The sequence below is a fragment of the Rhamphochromis longiceps genome, linkage group LG16 (assembly GCF_057381845.1).
Source record: "Rhamphochromis longiceps isolate RC_006_pf linkage group LG16, R_longiceps_female_GT1.1, whole genome shotgun sequence".
In the NCBI taxonomy this organism is placed as follows: domain Eukaryota; kingdom Metazoa; phylum Chordata; class Actinopteri; order Cichliformes; family Cichlidae; genus Rhamphochromis; species Rhamphochromis longiceps.
The window spans coordinates 4,839,686-4,863,335 of record NC_140572.1 but is presented as its reverse complement, the minus strand read 5'-3'; the positions used below and the strand labels follow the sequence as shown (position 1 = coordinate 4,863,335).

At 43.8% G+C, this 23,650-nt stretch overlaps 1 protein-coding gene and 1 pseudogene across 2 annotated transcripts in view; one reads left to right on the top strand and one right to left on the bottom strand.

The window, feature by feature from the left end:
* LOC146650443 (NACHT, LRR and PYD domains-containing protein 3-like) overlaps positions 1–7,638 on the bottom strand; it is a 33,450-nt gene extending 25,812 nt beyond the window's left edge. The window contains exons 1-5 of the mRNA XM_085385471.1: positions 7,520–7,638; positions 6,806–6,907; positions 5,735–5,813; positions 5,415–5,601; positions 3,489–5,286 (exon numbers count right to left, since the gene is read on the bottom strand). Of these exons, the coding sequence (XP_085241597.1) occupies positions 3,489–5,286; positions 5,415–5,601; positions 5,735–5,813; positions 6,806–6,907; positions 7,520–7,638 (2,285 nt within the window). The remainder of the gene's footprint in view (positions 1–3,488; positions 5,287–5,414; positions 5,602–5,734; positions 5,814–6,805; positions 6,908–7,519) is intronic.
* A 10,229-nt stretch (positions 7,639–17,867) lies between these two features.
* On the top strand, positions 17,868–21,201 carry LOC146650442 (uncharacterized; annotated as a pseudogene). Its single transcript, XR_014908007.1, has 4 exons — positions 17,868–19,334; positions 19,420–19,527; positions 19,605–19,778; positions 20,382–21,201. The product of XR_014908007.1 is annotated as an uncharacterized LOC146650442 (transcript).
* The last annotated feature ends 2,449 nt before the right edge of the window (positions 21,202–23,650 follow it).

Sequence of the window (23,650 nt, the reverse complement as noted above, 5' to 3'; positions counted from 1 at the left end):
AAACATTTTTAACGCCAGCATGCAATACAATTATTGGTTAACTAAATAGCTTCATTAAAACACAACTCTTCTTCTATAGCAGCACTTACTCCTTGTAAGCTCCACCTGCTCCACCTTCTGAGTCAGTTGTTCACACCAAAGAAAGCCACCATCATCTCATGCGGCTAACATACCGGCGCCAGCTGTGGTCTCAAGGCTGGAGCTGAACATAACAAATCTCACCCTGATAACAGACGGTGTTTAGACTGTTCCTTCCCATCCTAAGCATGCTTATCCCCTCCCGGTGCAGACGGTGGGTCGAGGGGACCAGCGCAAATGCTGCAGGCCCGGGTGCGCTGTCTACACCGGGCCTGCAGCATTTGCGCTGGTCCCCTCGACCCACCGTTTCTGTTCTCAAACTGATCTCCCTGTTGGAGCTCAGTCTGGGAGGAGTTATTTTTTCTCCTCCTCTTTCCTGATGTTGTGCATTTTCCGCTGTTCGGTTCCGGGTCGCTGCAATAGCGGCTGACCGGCCAGCTACCTAGCCTGACCTGTCTCCCCAATGTGATGTTTGTGTATTGTATGTACGGTTGGAAAGCTCAGTATCCTAATTGCCCCTTGAAAATAAATACAGTGTTCTGAATCTGAATCTGAAAAGATTACAGAAGACGAATCTGTTCAGTGAATATTACGCTCATGCGGTCAAGATATACCAAAGGTAGGTAAAACTCTGGTTGTTGCAGCCATCCAGTATGACATGCTTTGTACTGTCCTGCTGCAGTTTGTGACACCTGGGCCCTATTTCAGGAAGCCGGTTTAGAAAACTCAGAGTGAAAAATGATACTCAGGGTTGAGTAACCCCGAACTGTCCAACTCCAGCCTTTCTGAAACCAATATTCGGTTTCAGAAAGGCTGATAACAATTAGTTCAATCAACGCGGAGTTGCTTTAACCCCAAGTTAAGCGCGCGCACGAAGATACATAAAGCCCTGATTAGTGGAGCACAGATTAAGCGAGTCACCATGGAGACGGAAGGGAAAGAAGGCGCGGTCAATGTATTTTACAGCGCTTGAGGCCGAAATCCTGATGGCAGCATATGCTGATAACATGCAAATTTTGCAGAAAAAAAGTAACACAGCCTCAGCTGCAAAAGAAAGGGAGCATACATGGCAAAACATAGCCGACAGAGTCAATGCGTGAGTGTTAATTTAAACATTGATCTAGGGATTTCCACCCATTTAACACATTATTTTATTATATTTTATTTTGTATTTTATACATTTTATTTTGTGATGTGATGTGAGCGCAGGTGCAACCCAACAGGCCCCAAACGTTTCTGGCAGCAAGTAAAAATGAAATATAAAAATATAGTCCAAACAGGTAAGGTGTAATTGTATTATGAGCCATAGTGCTTGGTCTGTTTGTAAACCAATTGCAGTTAGAGGCTACATTAACTTTCTTTCTGTAAGCACATATTGAAATTATCAAATACATATTTGCTTACTCTGTATGCTCAAATGTGACCCATTATGGCCACTAGAAAAAAAGCGGAGGCCCGAAAAACAGGTGGGGGTCCTCCACCACCACCACCACCCACAGAGGCTGAGCAGTTGGCTTCCACATTTGTGATAATGGGAACACCACAGACGAGTACAGGAGACGTTTCAGTGCAACTGTAACATTCCTGACTGTCCGACAGACGGTAGCCTTGGAAACGTGCTCAGCGTCACCAATATTATACAGAAAGCTCCCGTTTGCAAAAAACCGAAGTGCGATACAAATAATATGTACAGAACTGAGAGGATGTCCGCGATGTGTCGTATGAGCAATATTAGGCCTGAGAATGTTATTCAAATAAATTATAGATTGTGCTGAAAAACGGTAACGTTCACACAGAAAATCATCAGGAAATGATAAAATGTCCAAACGCGCTCTGATCACTCTCTCCCGGCGGAGAGCTCTGCGGAGAATTTGGGCTTCAACATCTACTGGCTCTTCAAGGAAGGGGCACGCCATGTCTGACACTTCCTACAGTCAGGTTTCCGACAAAGAGGCGGAGAATGTCAGGGTTAGTTGAAGTAAACCTGCTAGGGGGCATTACATTAAATTAATGTAGCCTCTAACTGCAATTGATTTACATGGGACAAACAGACCAAGCACTATGGCTCATAATACAATTACACCTTACCTGTTTGGACTATATTTTTATATTTCATTTTTACTTGCTGCCAGGCACGTTTGGGGCCTGTTGGGTTGCACCTGCGCTCACATCACATCACAAAATAAAATGTATAAAATAAAACATGAAATATAATAAATAACGTGTTAAATGGGTGGAAATCCCTAGATCAATGTTTAAATTAACACTCACGCATTGACTCTGTCGGCTATGTTTTGCCATGCATGCTCTCTTTCTTTTGCAGCTGAGGCTGTGTTACTTTTTTCCCGCAAAATTTGCATGCTATCGGCAACTCCCAACTCGTGGCTCAAGAGTTGGGAGTTCGCCTTGTAATCGGAAGGTTGCCGGTTCGAGCCCCGGCTTGGACAGTCTTGGTCGTTGTGTCCTTGGGCAAGACACTTCACCCGTTGCCTACTGGTGGTGGTCAGAGGGCCCGGTAGCGCCAGTGTCCGGCAGCCTCACCTCTGTCAGTGCGCCCCAGGGTGGCTGTGGCTACATTGTAGCTTGCCATCACCAGTGTGTGAATGGGTGGATGACAGGTTGTGTAAAGCGCTTTGGGGTCCTTAGGGACTAGAAAAGCGCTATATAAATACAGGCCATTTACCATTTACCATTTCTTTCCCTTCGTCTCCATGGTGACTCGCTTAATCTGTGCTCCACTAATCAGGGCTTTATGTATCCTCGTGCGCGCGCTTAACTTGGGGTTAAAGCAACTCCGCGTTGACTGAACTAATTGTTATCAGCCTTTCTGAAACCGAATATTCCGAGTTGGACAGTTCGGGGTTACTCAACCCTGAGTATCGTTTTTCCACTCTGAGTTTTCTAAACCGGCTTCCTGAAATAGGTCCCCGGCCAACAACAACAAAGAAACAACAAACACACTGTGGAAGACCGAAGCAGAGTTTAGTTTAAAGTGGAACTAAGGATGTTTCTCTGGCTGCCAGGATTCACTGAGTAATTCAAATGCTTTCTTTAATGCAGGACCCACCATGCATGTAAAAGCAAGTGTTTCACCAACATTTGTGACTAAAAATAGACCTGCAGTAGAAATGTATCTAGGAGCATGCATGTGAATATAAAGTATCACAACATCAGGCACATGCAGCCTAAGTGTTTAAACAAAGACTGATAACATAACAGCAGCAGTGATGATGAGAGTTTATGGTGAATCCAGCGTCTCGAGTTCTGGAGGCATCGAAGAGGTCACAGTTGTATTGGAGAAATCCCAAAACTTTAGGATACAAATTCATACAAAGACAGAAAGCCTGGTGAAATAAATTACTGACACAGTTGGATGTTAAAAGTAAAGACATGAGTACAAATGTGCTCACAGAGCTTTGTTGGAGGCTTTGACCACTGGCAGAAGCCTCAGAAGAGCCTCCTCTGAAGCAGAGTATTTCTTCAGGTCAAACACATCCAGATCTTCTGAGGACAGTAAGATGAAGACCAGAGCTGACCACTGAGCAGGAGACAGATAATCTGTGGTGAGACGTCCTGATCTCAGGGACTGTTGGATCTCCTCCACTAGAGAACGATCATTCAGTTCATTCAGACAGTGGATCAGATTGATGCTTTTCTCTGCAGACAGATTCTCACTGAGCTTCTTCTTGATGTACTGGACTGTTTCCTGATTGGTCTGTGAGCTACTTCCTGTTTGTGTCATCAGACCTCGTAGGAGAGTCTGATTGGTCTGCAGTGAAAGACCCAGGAGGAAGCGGAGGAACAAGTCCAGGTGTCCATTTGGACTCTGTAAGGCCTTGTTCACAGCACTCTGGTGGAGAGATTGAAGTTTTGGTTTGTTAAATAATTTAGATTTCTTGGAGGTTGTCTGTTGTTCTTCCAGCAGATTGAGTCCAGAGTTGATGAAGGTCAGATGGACATGAAGAGCAGCCAGAAACTCCTGAACACTCAGATGGATGAAGCAGAACACCTTGTCCTGGTACAGTCCTCTCTCCTCTTTAAAGATCTGTGTGAACACTCCTGAGTACACTGAGGCTGCTCTGATATCGATGCCACACTCTGTCAGGTCTGATTCATAGAAGATCAGGTTTCCTTTCTGCAGCTGATCAAAAGCCAGTTTTCCCAGAGATTTAATCATCTTCCTATTCTTTTTATTCCAGTGTGGATCTGTCTCAGCTCCTCCATCATACTTGACCTTCTTCACTTTGGCCTGAACCACCAGGAAGTGGATGTACATCTCAGTCAGGGTCTTGGGCAGCTGTCCTCCCTCTCTGGTTTCCAGCACATCCTCCAGAACTGTAGCAGTGATCCAGCAGAAGACTGGGATGTGGCACATGATGTGGAGGCTTCGTGATGTCTTGATGTGGGAGATGATCCTGCTGGCCTGCTCCTCATCTCTGAATCTCTTCCTGAAGTACTCCTCCTTCTGTGGGTCAGTGAACCCTCTGACCTCTGTCACCATGCCAACACAGTCAGGAGGGATCTGATTGGCTGCTGCAGGTCGTGTGGTTATCCAGAGGTGAGCAGAGGGAAGCAGTTTCCCCCTGATGAGGTTTATCAGCAGCACATCCACTGAGGTGGACTTTCTAGGGTCAGTTAGGATTGTAGTTTTGTGGAAGTCCAGAGGAAGTCGACACTCATCCAGACCATCAAAGATGAACACAACCTGGAAGTCTTCAAAGCTGCAGATTCCTGCTTCTTTGGTTTCAGTAAAGAAGCGATGAACAAGTCCCACCAAGCTGAGCTTTTCCTCTTTCAGCACATTCAGCTCTCTGAAAGTGAATGGAAATATGAACTGGATGTCCTGGTTGGCTTTGTCTTCAGCCCAGTCCAGGCTGTATTTCTGTGTTAAGACTGTTTTCCCAATGCCAGCCACTCCCTTTGTCAGCACTGTTCTGATTGGTTCATCTCTTCCAGGTGAGGCTTTAAAGATGTCTTCTTGTCTGATGGTTGTTTCTGGTCTGTCTGGTTTCCTGGATGCTGTTTCAATCTGTCTGACCTCATGTTCATCATTGACCTCTGCAGTCCCTCCCTCTGTGATGTAGAGCTCTGTGTAGATCTGATTCAGGAGGGTTGGGTTTCCTGCTTTAGCGATGCCCTCAAACACACACTGGAACTTCTTCTTCAGGGTGGATTTAAGGTTACGATGACAAACTGCAGCTTGAAGTTCTGAATGAGAAGAAAAATAAACACTCAATTCCAAAAAGAACTCATCTTTAAAACATGTTGCTCCATCTTCCATCTCTGGAAAATGTTCATTTATCCAGCAGCTTAAATCTTTAGATAAATCCTCTTACTGCTCTGCAGACGGTCAGCCAGCTCCTCCTGCTTCATTCTCCTCAGGAAGTCCACTGTGATCTTCACAAATGCCTCTCTGCTGCTGCTCCTCTGACTCTCTAAGCATTCTGGGTAATCTGGACTCAGAACCTTCTGGAGCTTCTTCAGCTCGTTCTTCACAAAAGTGATGATGTTGTCCTCCAGCAGCTGGAACAGAATATTTATGAATGAGCCAATCAGACTGAAATCATGGAGCCACGATCCACTGGTCTACAAAGAGCAGCATGGAGATGACTGTGAACAGAACAGATGTAACAGTAGTTGTTGTACATGTACAGACCATAAATATGGAGTCCAGCTGTGTTTGATGCTGCTGGGCAGACTGACCCCTGGGAACCTCTGAGCTCTGCTGGTCCACTCTGTGGAGGAACCATGAAGGATTAGATCAACACAGGATAAAGATCCAGGAGTTTCTGCTCAAATAACTTCATCTGAATCAAGTCTGTCAAGTTTTAAACTCTCAGATTGTGAACATATCAGTAATTTTCAGTCTGTTTTCATGGACGTCCTTTCAGTGGTGATGTCAGGGATGATTTTGAAGAAGCTCATCAAACTGAACCATCAGCAGATCACTGCTCCAAAACCAGAACATGATCCGAGTCTCCCTCCACCACCAGAACACCAGCTTTACTAACGTGGTAGATCAGTGTAGTACAGATCAATAACTGATGAGTCATTTGATCAAAATCACTGAGTGCTTCACGTCTGACCCTCTGATGCTTCTGTAGACATTTTGCATATTTAATGAATGTCTGACAGTTTTACATTCATTCTATGAACACAGTGGAAATGTTGTGTTATAGTCTCCATGTTGTTTCCAGCATCATAAATTCTTAAGTTCAGAAAATTAGATTCTTTCTTCACAGCTGAAAAACAACAACATTTATTCTCTATTGAAATCTGCATCGTCCACTCCAAAGGTCACAATCTGAAGGTAACATCTGGTTTTGTTCCCTGTGGTTAACTCTGAGCATCAGTATGGTGGGATTTATCCACTACATCCACACCACTGTGGTTCAGTGTTGTCCTGATGGAGTAACAGCAGCCAGTATGATCCAGGCTTTAGCTGCTGGGTCTCTGTGTGACCTCTCAGACTGTTTAACAGATCAGACACAAAGAGAATCAGAGCAGCTCTGTTCTTTAAAGACAAACATGAACCCACTCAGGTCACACTTTCCCCACAGATATGAGCATCACTGTCCTCAAACAGCAAATGACCAAGTCGAACATTTGGATCTTTTGTCTTTCATTGTTTTCTTTTTAATGAATCTTTGTAACAATCTGAGGATGTTTCAGGTCATATTTATCCAGGAAACACAAACATGTAAAGGAGTCATCACAGCTCTCTGACCTCGTTGCTCCAGGTTCACCACTGAAGACTGGAGGTTCAAGTTTGGACCGGTCACTCCTCACAGACGGACAGCTGGACCCTGCAGACTGTGACCTCTGACCTCTGCAGACACAAACATGATTGAAGCAGCTGTGATCACACAGACTGCAGATAATGCAGCTGTTTCCTGTCAGTAACATCCTCTTAGATTAGAGTTCAGCTTTTTACAGGAAAACTGGACAAAACTGATTTTTGTTACAAACTCATTTTCATTTCCTCTCAGCTCACAAACACAGTCAGACAATCAACCAGAGTCAACACTGATTATAATGTCAGTGCAGAATTATTTCTGTTACTCAGTGAGTTCAGCTCTCTGACCTCGTTGCTCCAGGTTCACCACTGAAGTTTGGATTGCTATCTTTGGACCGGTCACTCCTCACAGACGGACAGCTGGACCCTGCAGACTGTGACCTCTGACCTCTGCAGACACAAACATGATTGAAGCAGCTGTGATCACACAGACTGCAGATAATGCAGCTGTTTCCTGTCAGTAACATCCTCTTAGATTAGAGTTCAGCTTTTTACAGGAAAACTGGACAAAACTGATTTTTGTTACAAACTCATTTTCATTTCCTCTCAGCTCACAAACACAGTCAGACAATCAACCAGAGTCAACACTGATTATAATGTCAGTGCAGAATTATTTCTGTTACTCAGTGAGTTCAGCTCTCTGACCTCGTTGCTCCAGGTTCACCACTGAAGTCTGGATTTCGATCTTTGGACCGGTCACTCCTCACAGACGGACAGCTGGACCCTGCAGACTCTGCTCTGTCCTCCTCTTCCTCCATCATCATCTTCAGTCAGTCTGAGAGGTAAACCACAAACACTCAGTGAGTTCACATTAACACGAGGAACTGAGTTACAGTCGCTGACCTCTGACCCGTCATGTGACCATGAAACCAGGTCAATGTGTCTGTAGGTTCAGTCATCCAGGTCATGTGATCTAAGGAGCTTGGAGAGAAAAGAGACGTCTTTAAGTTTCTGGAAGACGTTTCATCTGAGAAGCTTCTTCAGCTCTAAAACCAAACGGTGGAGAGTCCCAGATATTTAAACCTGAGAGGGAAAGAAAGCATGTCGCTGACCCACCACTGATGTTATTTCAAGGAGGAAACTGAGAGCCTTTGCACCAGGAGCACAAACATCAGCTCCAGCAATGATCCACTGATGTGTTTTTATTCCATGTATGAATGTTGTTATTGACAGAGATGACGTTTGTGTGTCAGTGATGCAGTGACTGTTGTTGTTACCTGTACAGGCTGGTTAGACTCTATGAAACAGATCATACAGATCTCTGCATGTTAGAAGAGACTATTAAAGGTCATGAATGAGACAAAGGCAGGGAGGCGTCCTTTACAGCTAAACAGCAGAGTGAGAGAACAGCCAGCACCTCTACATTTATCACATTATACAGCACATGTATGATACTGACAGGGATGAGAAGAATTTAGTGATTCTGATCCCATCATTGATATTACTTATTGATTCTCAGTAGCTCTGCTCTGACAGTCACCACCATCACTGAGCAGCATATCAAAGACATTTGTGCACATTAACTGCATGTTGTGGCTCAAATGTTTGTGCATGTTGGAGGCATTTCCTCTTTGTTGTGATCAGTGTTGGTCATTACTCAAAACAGTCATTATTACACATATTACACAGAACACTTTGATTAAAAGTAATGGAGTACGTTACTTCATTACTCCTCATAACATTACTTTGATGTTAAAATGAACAAATGAGCATGTAACAACATAAAGCTGAGGTACAGCCCCACACACCAACACAGATCCTGATGAGGTCACGTGATGTTTCTCTGAGTGTTTATGAACACAAATCAAAGATGAAACAGCACAAAGACACTTCAAAGTGATTCTACTGTAGAAACATGAACAGGTAGAAACCTGCAGCCTGACTGCTCATCACTTTGTTACCTGTTCAAGTTCAGCAGCAGCAGCTCACTTTATCATGGTGCTGGTCTGGGGTCAGTGTTTACTCAGCTTTACGTCACTCTGGGTTCTTGGCTAGCTTAGCGCTAGCTTAGCGTTAGCTTAGTGTTAGCTTAGTGTTAGCATGCTGTGTGCTAGCTCAGCGTCAGAGCTCTGCAGGTGTCTCGTGTGTAAACATTAATCGCAGTGACAGTAAAGGAGGTAAAGGGCTGTGACGTCATCACGTACGCTGCGTCCTCTGTGGGCTCTGAGTGAACTCAAAGTACAAACTACAAGTACACAAACACGAACGTAGCTCAGAGTGGCGGACACACTCGGCCTCGTTGGTCCAGCTGTGAGTCCGTTACCGTGAACTATGGAGCGGCAGATTTGTGCTGAACTAAGCTGCACACAGCTGATGTTAGCCAGGAAACATTACACACTGACTTTAATGGAGAGACCGGAAATACAAACACACACAGTTTGTTGTGTGAAGAAATCAAACACGAGCTGAACAAACAGTAAAGTTCCTAAAGACAAACTGTTAAAGGAGGAAACAAAGCAAACTTACAGTTTCTTCACACCAACAACAAGCTCCACTCCACACCTGGACACTAAACACGGACACACAGGTGAGCTGCTTCCTGGAAGGAGGCGGGGCTCCACCTGAAACTCAGCACAGGTGGGAGGGGCTCAGCTCTGTGTGTGCTGATGTGTTAACTTTAAAAATATGCCGTCTGACTGCTCAGACTGAGTCAGAGTAAAGTTCACATGCTGACGTGTGGAGACATGAAACCTTGTTGTAGCTGCAGGTGTGAACACACTGATCCCAGATCAGCTCTACTGTATTTGTAACATGAACATTTCTGCTGCAAAGCTTCAAATGTTCAGCATGTTTCTCTGTTTCCAGTCTATAGATCCAGTCACACTTTCTACCTTCACCTGTGCAGTAAAGACTGAGAGCAGAGCTGAAACCAAGCGTCCAATCAGGGAGCAGCATCAACACCTGAGCTTCATTCAGACTCTGTTATTGAAGATGTTGTTGGTACAAAGTTCATCTGCTGCTCACATGAATCCATGAAAGATTTATTTCACTGAATGTTTCTTCAAAGCTCATTTCAACCTGTTGAAGTCATGAATGAAAGTGCAGACTGAGAGTGGATCACATGATGTTTGAGGTGTGTCATGTGACATGTTCAGTATTGTCACACATGTCTAGATTGTCCCTGATATCATAACTGCTCAAACACTGATGATTATATTTGAAGAATTATTCCTGATGGCAGCAAAGTTTGAATGGAGCTCTCTGTCTGTGCTGATTTGTCGCCCTCTGGAGGTCAAAGCACAAACTGCATGATGTCACTGTAACCACCACAGAGACAGGAAGTGTTTTTATGACTGAAACACTGAAATGATGCTAACGGCTGTCGTTAGGCTCACTGACAGCAGTGCTGATGTGTTCATGTCAAACACTGGCTCAGGTCAGACTCCTTCATCCTTCTCCAGCGTGAGGCCGCCCTCAGACCCACAGGAGCTCTGACCTTTGACCTCCTGACCCTAACCATTTTAGTCTTGTTGCATCTTTAAATGCAAATCCATCCAAACTGTAGCCGAGCAAAAGAAGCTGGAAGCTGTTCTATGAATGATGTTGTTGAAGGAGCTTGGAAAGAAAAGCGTCTGGACTTCTTTAAGTTGCTTGAAGAGGGACATGGACGTCTTAACGCCCACTCACATCCTGGGACATTTGATCACAGGAAATCACATGATAGCGTGGGGCTAGATCTCACAATGGGTTCACCCAAAACCTTGGCTGATTGAGACCCACACCCGTTTTCACGGAGGAGGAGGAGTTTCACATCCTGAACATGTGACAGCCTGGTTTAAAGGGACCAAAAGTAACTGGACACCTGATTCAGTTCAGGTTTATTCATCCGCTCCAAACCACAGCAGCAGTCACCTCCAGGGAACCAGCTGATCCATGTAACTGGGGACAGACCACAGCCCAGAGCACTGGTTCATGATGTGTTTGTGGACTGTAGGTTGTTTGGATAGAGATGAGATGTACTCAGCAGTCTGTCTCTAATGTTTAATGAAATGTTCTGAAGATGATAATAACTTGTGATTTTCTTTTGAATGAATCTTTAATCGTGTTGTAGGGACTCTGACTCTCATGAAGATTTTCACATCAATGTGCTTTTCACAAAGATATTAACAATGAAAATGACGTGCAGCCCTGAACTACTCATGCGTTAACTCAGCGGTTCCCAACCCCCGGGTCACGGACCGGTCCGTGAGTCGTTTGGTACCGGGCCGTGAGAGTCGAGGCTCGGTGTGAAATTGATGGTTGATAGGTTTGTAGCATAAACCTGTTCGCTGGATCGTTCAATCCAGCTACACAGCAAAGCAAGACACGAGTAGTTCTTTATGTTTCTCGTGCACGGGAGAGACCTGGACCAATGCCGTTCCTTCGCTTGACCACAGTCGCTCTCGTCCGTTCCCTCGTAACACTGCTCTTTTATTGAGGTTACATGAACATACATAGGTTCATTAACATACACGTGAACAAAGGTACCAGTCTGTATGTTATGTAGGTGTGTGTGTGTGTGTGTGTGTGTGTGTGTGTGTGTGTGTGTGTGTGTGTGTGACCCCATAAACGACTTCCCTAAACCTGCTGGTCTGGAAGTCCAGCAGTTCATCTAAACAAAAGGCACTTAGACTAAAACAGACATCCTACCACAAAACAATAAGAAGGTAGCACCTCTCCCATGATCCCAGGACGTGGGTGTGAATGCCAGAACACTCTGGAGTCACACAAAGTCTTTAAAGACTACTATCATTACACAATTGGTTCTACACCTCTAAGCATATATGGTTAGATATTCCCCAATAACAATGACAATGATAAAATATAAATCCAACAATGGTTTTCAGGGTTTTTATCGTTAACTTCGTTTCCCTGGGTCTTTTCCCGTGTTGTAGTCGTGTGTCTTATTTTGAAAGAAATGTTTACGCGTTACCATAGCGACCAGAGAGCATTAAGGCTGCAGACAGGTGCATCCAACAACATTTTATTTTCCCTTATTTGATTTATGGACCTAACTGTATGAACTGGACTTTGGCTTTAATGCTGCTCCTCTTCATCATTGCTGTGTTGCATTTCCATCATTCTGCTGCTGGATTCACTGCAGGCTTTAACAAACACTCCTTTGGGTCCAGGCCCAGCCACGTGTTTGTAAGCTGCTGTGCTCCTCACAAATAAAGCCTGAAGCAGCTCAGACTGTTAGAAGCAGCACTGAGCCCTGTTACAGTTATAGTGTTAGAGCAGCGGCTGCAGCCTACAGCATTTAAACTAGCTGACAGTAAACACATCAGTCCAGATGTTACCACATTACTTTGTGATGCTGAGAGTTAAAGGAGACTGGCTGATTAAAATCCCATTCCTTACATCACCGTCCTCTGCTCTGACTGCTTTCATTTAATCACAATCAGAATACTTTTTTGATCCCCAGGGGAAATTATTTAGGTTACAGTGCTGCAGCACAAACAGGAACAAAGACACAACACACTAAGTAAGAAATAGCACAACATACACAATATATACATGCATACATATGAGTCACTTATAAGTAACATGTGAGTGCTGGGGTCTATGACAGCAGGCAGGTCTGTATTTATGTCCAGGCTGACATGAACAGCTAGTAGTTCAGGGTTCAACACTCAGGAAAGTGTGTGACCTTCCACACTGACACAAGATGCTAAACATGACTTTAAACTGTTGTTTGTTAAAGCCTCACAGATCTGAGAGCAGGGCTCAGTGGGTACATGAGCCTTTATACATGAAGGCTTTCTGTTTCCAGGAGAGGAAACATGTGATCCAGCTGTGTTTGGTCACATGGATCTGCTCTGCATGGATCACCTGACTAAAACATGTTGTTATTATTGTTCTTACAGTCTTAAATCGGTACATCAGGTGGGTCACATGACACCCGGGGGTGACAGCAGCATCTTTCCTCTTTAGAAAGCTGCTCTCTGTGCCAGGAGCTGTTGTCACAGTAACAGCAGGAACAGGAAGTCACATGCTCTCTGCTCTGTGATTGGCTGCTTCTTATCTCAGCTTCCTGCAGAGGGTGGAGGTCTGCTGATGACGCACACCAACAGAAGTGTGACTTTCACTTCCTGTTTATTGCTGTTGTTCTTAAAGCTCTCAGGCGATGCTGCAGCGCTCCCTGCTGACACAAACTCCTCCCTCTGTCTCAGAGGTCACAGGTCAGCCTGCTGCAGAGGGTCTGCCTGTTCATGGACTTCCTGTTACAGAGACGGGTCTCAGTGTCAACACTGGTTTCTGATTGGACGGTGTGGAAACCCAGCTTCCTCCAGCCGAGTGATGTGTGGATTCATCACTCTCTGTGGATCAGTGTAAGTCTGTGTGTGGGTCAGCTGCAGGACTTGTTTGACCTTTGACCCTGGCAGACAGAGCTGGTTACTGCTGTGTGACTCCTGCCGTCGCTCCACTTTAAATTTTACTTAAAATAAGTCCTGACATGGCCCCGCCCCCTCTGACCTGCTGCTCCTGGATGTGCTGAGGACACAGCGGAGGCTCAGAGGGGGCGGGGCTTTTCCCGTGGCGGTAACCAAACTGCATTAGGTCGCTGCACTGCCAGTGTTTAACCACACCTCTTCTGACTGACCTTTGACATGTTGATTTGATCCTTGTTTAATGACATCTTTTATCTAGTGATTTAATTCTGTGTATTTATATGTGATGGTGTTCCTGAGTTCAGCCTCAGCTGATATCCACAGACGCTCCTATTGGCTGGTTTTAAAAACACATTTTTCCATTTGCCTTTAGGTCAGGAGATGCACACGCCTACAGTACAGCCAGGGCTAATCTAAAGAAGGGCATCAAAAAAGCCAAACACCATTACAAAAAGAAGGTAGAAGAACACTTCTCCAACTCCAACCCCCGACGCATGTGGCAAGGACTCCAGACCATCACAGACTACAGGACCACCAAACCCTCCCCCGCATCCTCTGATGTCTCCTTCCTCAACGAGCTCAACAACTTTTATGCTCGTTTTGAGCGAGGGAACCCCACAACCACAACCAAAGCAGACATGACGCCAGACCACCAACCTCTGACTCTCTCCCCCACCGATGTAGGAGCGGTGCTGAGCAGGATCAATGTCCACAAGGCTGCAGGTCCCGATGGCATCCCCGGGCGTGTTCTCAGAGCGTGTTCTGGGGAGCTTGCAGGAGTGCTCACAGACATATTCAATCTGTCCTTGGCCCACGCTGTGGTACCGGCCTGCTTCAAATCCACCTCCATCGTCCCGATACCCAAAAACTCCAACCCATCTTGCCTCAATGACTACCGCCCAGTAGCACTCACCCCCATCATCACTAAGTGCTTAGAGCGGCTGGTCCTAGCACACTTCAAATCCTGTCTCCCCCCCACCCTGGACCCCCACCAATTCGCATACCGCTAGAACAGGAGCACAGAGGATGCAGTCTCCATCGCACTGCACTCTGTCCTCTCACACCTGGACAACAGCAACACCTACGCCAGAATGCTGTTTATAGACTTCAGTTCAGCATTCAATACAATCCACCCCTCACAACTCATCAGGAAACTGACAGACCTGGGCATCAGTTCCCTCATCTGCAAATGGTTACTGGACTTCCTGACCAACCGCCCCCAACACGTCCGGCTGGATAACCACTGCTCATCAACCATCACAATGAACACCGGTGTACCACAAGGCTGTGTGATGAGCCCTTTCCTCTACTCCCTCTTCACCCACGACTGCAGACCTGCTGATGGTTCCAACACCATCATTAAGTTTGCAGATGACACCACGGTGATTGGCCTCATCAGTGACAACGATGAGGCCGCCTACAGGGAGGAGGTGGATCGTCTGGCTGAGTGGTGCGACAGAAACAACCTGCTGCTTAACACCGAGAAGACCAAGGAGCTCATCGTGGACTACAGGAGGAATGCTGACCCACATCCACCCATCCACATTAAGGGGACGGCTGTGGAGCGTGTGAGCAGCTTCAAGTTCCTGGGAGTCCACATCTCCGAGGATCTCACCTGGACGACCAACTGCTCCAAGCTGGTCAAGAAGGCTCACCAGCGCCTCTTCTTCTTGAGGACTCTGAGGAAGAACCACCTGTCCTCAGACATCCTGGTGAACTTCTATCGTTGCACCATCGAGAGCATCCTGACCAACTGTATAACAGTCTGGTACGGGAACTGCTCTGCCTCGGACCGGAAGGCGTTGCAGAGGGTCGTGAAAACTGCCCAGCGCATCGCCGGAGCACCACTTCCTGCCATGAAAGACATCTACAGGAAGCGGTGTCTGAAAAGGGCTGGGAAAATCATCAAAGACCCCAGTCACCCATCACATGGACTCTTCACCCTCCTGCCCTCTGGGAGGCGCCACAGGAGCCTCCGGACTAAGACCACCAGGTACCGGAACAGCTTCTTCCCCACAGCTGTCAGACTCCTGAACTCTGCCTCCTGACATCTGACCCACGTTAAACTCATGGACTGAACATACACACACACACAATGGACAACTGTACCCTCAAACACACAATAATAACATGGACTGAACCACCACTCACAACCACTAGCACTTTATACAGCCTCTGTAGAAACTATCTACACCCTCACTTATCTTAACTGCACTACTGTATAGCTCTGTGTAAATAATCATTCTGTACATTCAATAATCTTTAATCCTACAACTGTTTACAACTTGCACAGTTCCCATTTCTGTATAGCTGTATATCCCAGATTCTGTAAAGTTATTTATTTCATTTCATATTCTGTATAGTTTTTCATATTTATATCCTGTTCATATCCTGTACATAGCTTGTACTCACTACAGCCTGTACATACTTAGTTATAGAATATTCACAACATACTTCATACCGTGTACATTATAACATAATAGACCCATTTCTGTAATATACTCACATATCTATATTATTGCTAATATATATTGTAATATATCTATATCACTAAAGCACTTCTGGATGGATGCAAACTGCATTTCGTTGCCCTGTACCTGTGCATGTGCAATGACAATAAAGTTGAATTCTATTCTATTCTATTCTATTCTATTCTAAAGTGACTCTTTTAAAAACATGTCTGCCTGAAATTCACATTTCATTGATTTTGGGGGATTTTAACAGAGAGATAGAACTTTATGAATCCCTCATGTTTATCCTCCAGGGAATCCAGTTTGTAGTAGCAGAACACCGACAAATTTTTACACAGCACAGAATTAGGATATCAAATAAAGGGGAATAAGAGAATATGAATATAAGCATAAATACACTGAACAAAAATATAAACGCAACACCTTTGTTACTGCTCCCATTCCCCATGGGATGGACATAGAGACCTAAAATTCATTCCAGATACACAATATAACCATCCCTCCCAAACAGTGGTCACAAATCAGTCCAAATGTGTGGTAGTGGGCACATCTGCTATATTGAGATAATCCATCCCACCTCACAGGTGTGCCACATCAGGATGCTGATCTGACATCATGAGTAGTGCACAGGTGTACCTCAGACTGCCCACAACAAAAGGCCACCCTGGAATGTGCAGTTTTGTCTCACAGCAAAATGCCACAGATGCCACAAGCAATGAGGGAGCGTGCAATTGGCATGCTGACAGCAGGAATGTCAACCAGATCTGTCGCCCGTGCATTGAATGTTCATTTCTCAACCATAAGCCGTCTCCACAGGCGTTTCAGAGAATATGGCAGCACATCCAACCGGCCTCACAACCGCAGACCTCGTGTAACCACACCAGCCCAGGACCTCCACATCCAGCAGGTTCACCTCCAAGATCGTCTGAGACCAGCCACCCAGACAGCTGCTGGAACAATTGGTTTGCACAACCAAACAATTTCTGCACAAACTGTCAGAAATCGTCTCAGGGACGCTCAACTGCATGCCCGTCGTCCTCATCGGGGTCTTGACCTGACTCCAGCTCGTCGCCGTAACAGACTTGTGTGGGCAAATGCTCACATTCGATGGCGTCTGGCACGTTGGAGAGGTGTGCGCTTCACGGATGAATCATGGTTCACATTGTTCAGGGCAGATGGCAGCTGAGAATGTCCCAGTTCTTGCATGGCCAGCATACTCACCGGACATGTCACCCATTGAGCATGTTCGGGATGTGCTTGACCGGCGTATACGACAGCGTGTACCAGTTCCCACGAATATCCAACAACCTCGCACAGCCATTGAAGTGGAGTGGACCAACATTCCACAGGCCACAATTGACAATCTGATAGACTCCATGCGACGATGTGTTGCACTGCATGAGGCAAATGGTGGTCACACCAGATACTGACCGGTTCTGGGTCCCCAGACCCCCAATAGCGCAAAAAACTGCACATTCCAGGGTGGCCTTTTGTTGTGGGCAGTCTGAGGTACACCTGTGCACTACTCATGATGTCAGACCAGCATCCTGATGTGGCACACCTGTGAGGTGGGATGGATTATCTCAATATAGCAGATGTGCCCACTACCACACATTTGGACTGATTTGTGACCACTGTTTGGGAGGGATGGTTATATTGTGTATCTGGAATGAATTTTAGGTCTCTACGTCCATCCCATGGGGAATGGGAGCAAAAACAAAGGTGTTGCGTTTATATTTTTGTTCAGTGTATATACATATATACACAGACCTCACACAGAGACAGCAGCTACACTGTGTGTGGATGTGATCCACAGTCACAGCTGTGGGTTTCAGTCAGTGTGTCTCTAACTTCATGGTCACATTTCAAAGCTTATTGGAGCCAGAAGATGTTCAAGTAAAAGATTTATTGCTGTACTCGTCTACCAGGATAACAGGAGGTTCATAAAGCTGTGTAATACTTCAGCTTTACATCATGCAGTAGTAGTTTATTAAACCCCCCAAAATATGACTATCCAGAGTTGGGACCAGGAAGCAGAGTTGCAGTCTTACACGCCTCTCTGCAGCTTCTCTCCTCCTGCTACCCCCCAAAAACCCATCTCCATAGAGACTGTGTCAGCTTCCAAACAGAAAAAAACAAACTAAAAACCAGCAACAAACAACTTAAACATAAACAATCACAAAGAAAGAACAATACAGTATCCACATCTGAACCAAAGAGTAAAACAGTGAAATGTGGATTATTAAACATTAGGTCTCTCTCCTCCAAGTCTCTGTTAGTACATGTTAGTAAAAACATTTCTGCATTTTATCCATATTTTATTTTTAACTCAAAATCAAAGATTCCAGATTCTCCTACATGTTGGTTTTGAATCAGATAGGACGACAGATTTCAGGTGGCCCTGTGTCTTTCTCTATTACATTTGCCACTGTGTAACTCAAAGTTATTTAAGGACTAGTTTATTTCAATGGATGAGTTTACTGACTGATGCGCAGAAGAAATAGTTCTTTATGGAGCCTAGATGGTGTGAATGATGAGACCAAAGACTGCAATATCTTGTACCAAAAATATATTGAATAAATGGAGGAAAGGGGAAATGGAACAAAATAATTAACACAACACACAACATAAATGCCCACAATTAAATAATAAATCAATGCTGTGATCTTTCTGTGCAAAAGTCCTTTTTGGTCCTCTTCTTTTTAAAGTTCACTTTTAAGGTATTCCTCCTTAGGGTCCAGCTTCATACAAATGGGGAAATATGTCCGTAATCCAAAGACGGCTAAGTGGGGGAAAGAGGGGAAACAAAGAATGGTCCTACCGGCTCGCCACTTCAATATGAAGAAGATTAATTCAAAGGGAGGGAACAAAACCTGACCTGTAGGTCAGAAAAACGTCCATTGGCACATCAAGTTCGATTCAGTTTACCGGTAAACAAATATATTTTTCTGCAAGCCTATGTAACAATGCAAATCATCATCAACCAATGTACAACAGTTAAATTATTAATTATCTTGGCTACGTAGCTTAATCTATACATTCCAGTAGCGTTCGCTACAAACAATACAAAAACAACAATAAAGAAAAACAGCTGTCTAACAGACAGCATAGCCGAATTCAAGGCAACACATAACAATAATCATTCAATCGCACTTTGTTTCAAAGTAAGCCCATAAAAATGCTTAAGTAAATAAAAGTGTTCAAAAACAGCGGTTTTTGAGCCGGAGTTCTGCTCGTGGTGGGAACGCCGCCGCACAAAGTCATTTTTTAATCGCGCAAACGATCGGCTGGTTACTGACAACCAAAAGGTTGTTTTTGGTAGATATTAAAGATCATGGGTGGGCGGGGCAAATGGAGCAGTTTTCTACAGTCGAGTAAAATTCCAGGAAAGAGCTGGGTGTGGCTTTCCTTTAAATCACATGATCAACAGCTTTAAGATGGAGGCAACTCGCTCAGTGTTTCCTGTTTCATTCTTAGACTGTGGCGATGGTAAGTAGCAGCTTTTCACTTGTTACCTGGCATCTTTTCAGCCACCAATGATAGTCATTGTATGTTATCAACATTTCACTAACTATGTTTTCTCTCATGTTTAAAATAGGCCGACCAAGAGCAAAATAGGTATGTCTGCAGACTCTGCTGTAGCCAAAGTTATCAGATCTCCTGTGTTTTTAAATCCCTAACTGCTCGATCATTATCATTTTAGAAGACAACAATTTCTCAAAGGAGGTTCAAAACTAATGCCTACAAGATTACCAAGAGGATGGTTCGGGGCTCTTACATGACTCCGGGAAGTCAACACTTGGTGGATGAGGTGTGTTACCTTTGACACTTTTAAGACAGTCCTGTTTATCACTACTAACAATAAGCAAATATGTTTTCACTCAACAGATCCTTCACAGCATGTTGTTTCTGGGCAAAATCAACAACATCCCCTTTTCTCCAGAAGAAATCTTCCCTAATCCTTTTGTTTTGGGTTCTTTAATGAGAAGATATCCCAGGCCTTTTAAGTTGTATTCGACTCAGCTTCCCAGGCGAAGTCCCTTCTCCTGTGTGCTCGACATGGTAAGATAACTCTTCTCACATTTTCAGTCAATCTGACAAACTTCCAGTTTTTAGGAAAGTATAATGCAAAGTGCTTTTTTACTGAGAAATCCAAAGAAAATCCATACTGTACCTTATACTTCAACATATGCTTCTAGCTATACTTCTCCACCAAACACAGAGACTGCAGGAGAGCTGGAGACTTGCTTCAGAATTTGTTAGTTCTAAATAATGTCTAACAGACTCATTATTGGAGATGCTTACAGTCTTCAAGGCGTATATGATGCTGTCACTGTGTAGCTGCTGGATCTGTTAAGCTCAAAGACTCTAAATTCAGCGTGTTTTGACAGCCCGGCATAGCAAAATAGAAAAAAAAAGGTCAATTAGCAAATTTAATTATAAATTAGTGAGAACAAAGATGGATTTTTGCTTATTGATTTAAAATTAAATAGATTTTTGTGACTTGTTTCACCCCCTATCTTAAAATGTCTAAACCAAAAGCATCCAATGGTCCTGCATAGTTAAATAAGTCAAGCAGCGAAACAAACATGTTGATCAACTTTCTATTAAAAACAACTATATAATCAGGTGCAACACTTTGACCAGATCTGTAACTGTTTTCAGATCGTCCTGCAAAATAACTCAGAGAATGAAGAGCAAATAAAGCAGAGTCTGCAAGATCTCCTCACAGACTTGGACTTAGAAGAGAATAATAAAAAAACAGCTTTCGTCTCGTCCACCATCTGCATTTCTCAAAAATCCCAAACCAACAAATCAGAAAGGTACTGCGGAGTCTCCATGTCCACCAAAGGTCCTAACGCTGGGAAAATTATGATTGCTGCCTCCTGTCTTAGCAAATGGCATAAATATGTATCTGGTGCGGTGATGACCTATTATCCAAACACAGTCCAGAAAGATTACTTTGATGGAACAATTGAAGTACCTGGAAATATCAGGTGTGAGGCTTTTTGTCTCCGTGATGGTGCCAGAATGAAGCCTTGCAGATCATGTAAGAATTTGTTTGGCTTGAACACAGAAGACCTCAGAGAGTGGCCATATGGTAACTGTGCTGAAGCTGAGAGCCTGAGCAATTTGCTTGAAAATGAGAGAGAAGTTGAAACATGTGGATGAATACTCAGCTGAAAAGGACAACAGGCAGAGAGCTGAGGATGAGGTTGGTAGGGTTCTTAGAACTGTGTTGCAAAGGATTCGGTTTAACTGGACAGGTGAATTTTACAACCCAGAACAAGAGTGAGATTTCATGAAATCATTTGCATTCATCATTCTGATAAATCAAAGATTCTCTGCTCTGACAGCATCTGTGTGGATTTTCTGTAATCACAGAGACGTGTATAAGCATGTTTACTTTCCATCTCCATGTAATTGTCACATTTAATAATTAAAACTGGCTTCTATGGGTTTTTGTTTGTTTGCTTACATATCTAGTGTTTAATGCAATATGAAGCATTATCAGACAGCATTTATTGGGAAGAATCCCATTTTTATACTGGTCTGTACCCAGGGTACACAGAAAATAAAAACACATGTTTTCTTATTATGATCCCAACTATAATTTACTTAAGCAAAAGCACTACATGTGTAGTTATAATATTTATAGCAGTTACTGTTGAGCTTTAAATTTATCATCTTAAATGTTTATATGCTGATTATATTGCTTTATATAAGAAAGGCCTAACTCTGAGTACACTCTGTGCCAAAACGTGCTGACAGGAAACTGCATGCTTTTGCAGAAACGTGCTTTTGCAGCTAGAAAGTGAAGCTGATATATATCAGTTTTAATTAGTTTTTACCAACTGCTTGCTAGGGCAATCCCACGAGTTTGGTGTTTTTGTATTGAACATGATTCCAAGTGCTTTCTATAACACATAGCAGAGGTGCCACAGCAAAGACTGAGAAGAGGACAGGAAGAGACGGTGAAAGAGATGCACTCCTTCGCCATTCATGTTAAAGCGTTGCATAGCTTTAATTTTAGAGAGTGTTGCATAACTTTAGTCATTTTTCTACCACAGGTGAAGCCAAGAATTGTGAAGCTCTCTTTTGGCCAAATACCAGAATCTGTAAGAAGAAGAAAAAACAAACAATCAAATAGGTCATTATTAAGAGGACAACAATCTCTTGATGATTATCCACAGTGTCTTTGATAACGCTGAGATACAAACTGTCAAGGATATACACATCCCAGCAAACAATAGCTGTGTTTGACTAAAGCGATTAATAACAAGGACAGAGCTACAATCACTACAGTCAAACATAAAGGGCTTAATCCTGAATCCAAGTCTGAGCTGTGATGCCGTTGGTGCTGAAAGCTGCTCAGATCCTGAAGCTGCACGTTTTGTCTCTCTCTAACCAAACCAGCAGCAAAAGAAGACACATTTCGCTTGACATAAACATTGTCATGAATTCCCTCTTACTTTTGCTGGTTTGCTTCCACCACCATTAAAACACACACAGAAAAACAACACAGCACAGCTCTCTGCCTCTCTCAGTGTACTTTAAGAACACCGTTTCCCATCTCAAATCTCTGTTTTTGGCATTATTCGCTTGCTTGTTATGAAGCAGTCTACCGTTGCTTACAGTGCTGTTGGCCGCCGGTTTTTTTTAATGACTTCCGACAAGACAGCCTCATTTCTGCTGTTCAATACCAAATTTTATTTATTTTTTTCAAATTAAGTGAAACTGCAAAATGCTCTGCTGTGTCTCTATTAAAACCTCTTATTAAAACCTCTGAATCACTTCAGCAGCATCAGCCAATGTACATTTGTTGAGTCGTGGTTCTCGTCTGCTTTTGTTCTACTGCAGAATAATATTTTTAAGGTTATCTACTGTAAAAAGCTAGGCCAGGAAAATCTGCTTCATGGTTTTGTGTTTTATCCTCAGTTACTTTGACACAAAAGCATCTGCTGTGATGCTCACACCTCTGATGAAGTTTCACAAGTGTCAGTACTGATAAATGATCAGAATTATAATGTTTCTGACTCTCTGAGTAAGAATTAAATGGAATCTAATTGGGACCTTGTGAATTGGAATTGAACAGGTTCTAGAAATCAGTGATGATACTCAGCTCCAATACCCACCTATGATATTAGGCTGACGAACGCTGACTGGGTTTCATTTACCAGCTTTTTATGTTCTTCCTGCAGTTTCCTCCCCACATCACTCATCTTAACTTTTTTCCAGTCCTCCTCAGTCTAAACAGAACACACAACAATACAAAGAAAAGCTCAGGTGATTGATCTCTAACACTAGGCATCCCCAGTCTTATTCTTAGCAGTCTAACTTCTCACCATATCTTTGAAGGCCTCTCCATTGTAGTAGCGCTTGGATGCTGGATACTCTATCGTTTTGTCACATAGTTCCAGGAAACTGGAAGCCACCAGATGCAGCTCCTCTCCGTCATAGCCGTACAGCTTTTTGTCCTCACGCGTCATCAGCACAAGCTCGTCACATGGACATGAGGTGCCCTTTACCACACCAATAACCTGCATTTTTACAATCTCGGGAAGGTAGAATTTTCCCCAGGCGTTAACTTCATCATCATCCCCGTTGTATTTGGTGTTCTCAAGCTCTTCTATCCACAGGTCAGCACCACTTGGCTTCTTCAGGTGAACGCACATGCTTTTGTTTTTGGAAACAAAATCTTTCACCCATTTCAGGTAGTTTTCACCTGGAAAGAAGCAGACAAGGAAATATGGATGAATGTAGAAGTGTTGGAAAAGACAAATAGCAAGGTTATCCTACAGCAGTTTGTGAAAATGTTGTATCTTGAAATAAGCAGGCAAAATGAGGATCTCACTTATCTCATATGTTCTGACTACCGACTTTCTTCAGTTAAAAGACAAAAAAAGGGCACACTGGAGGCTGACAGAGTGTGC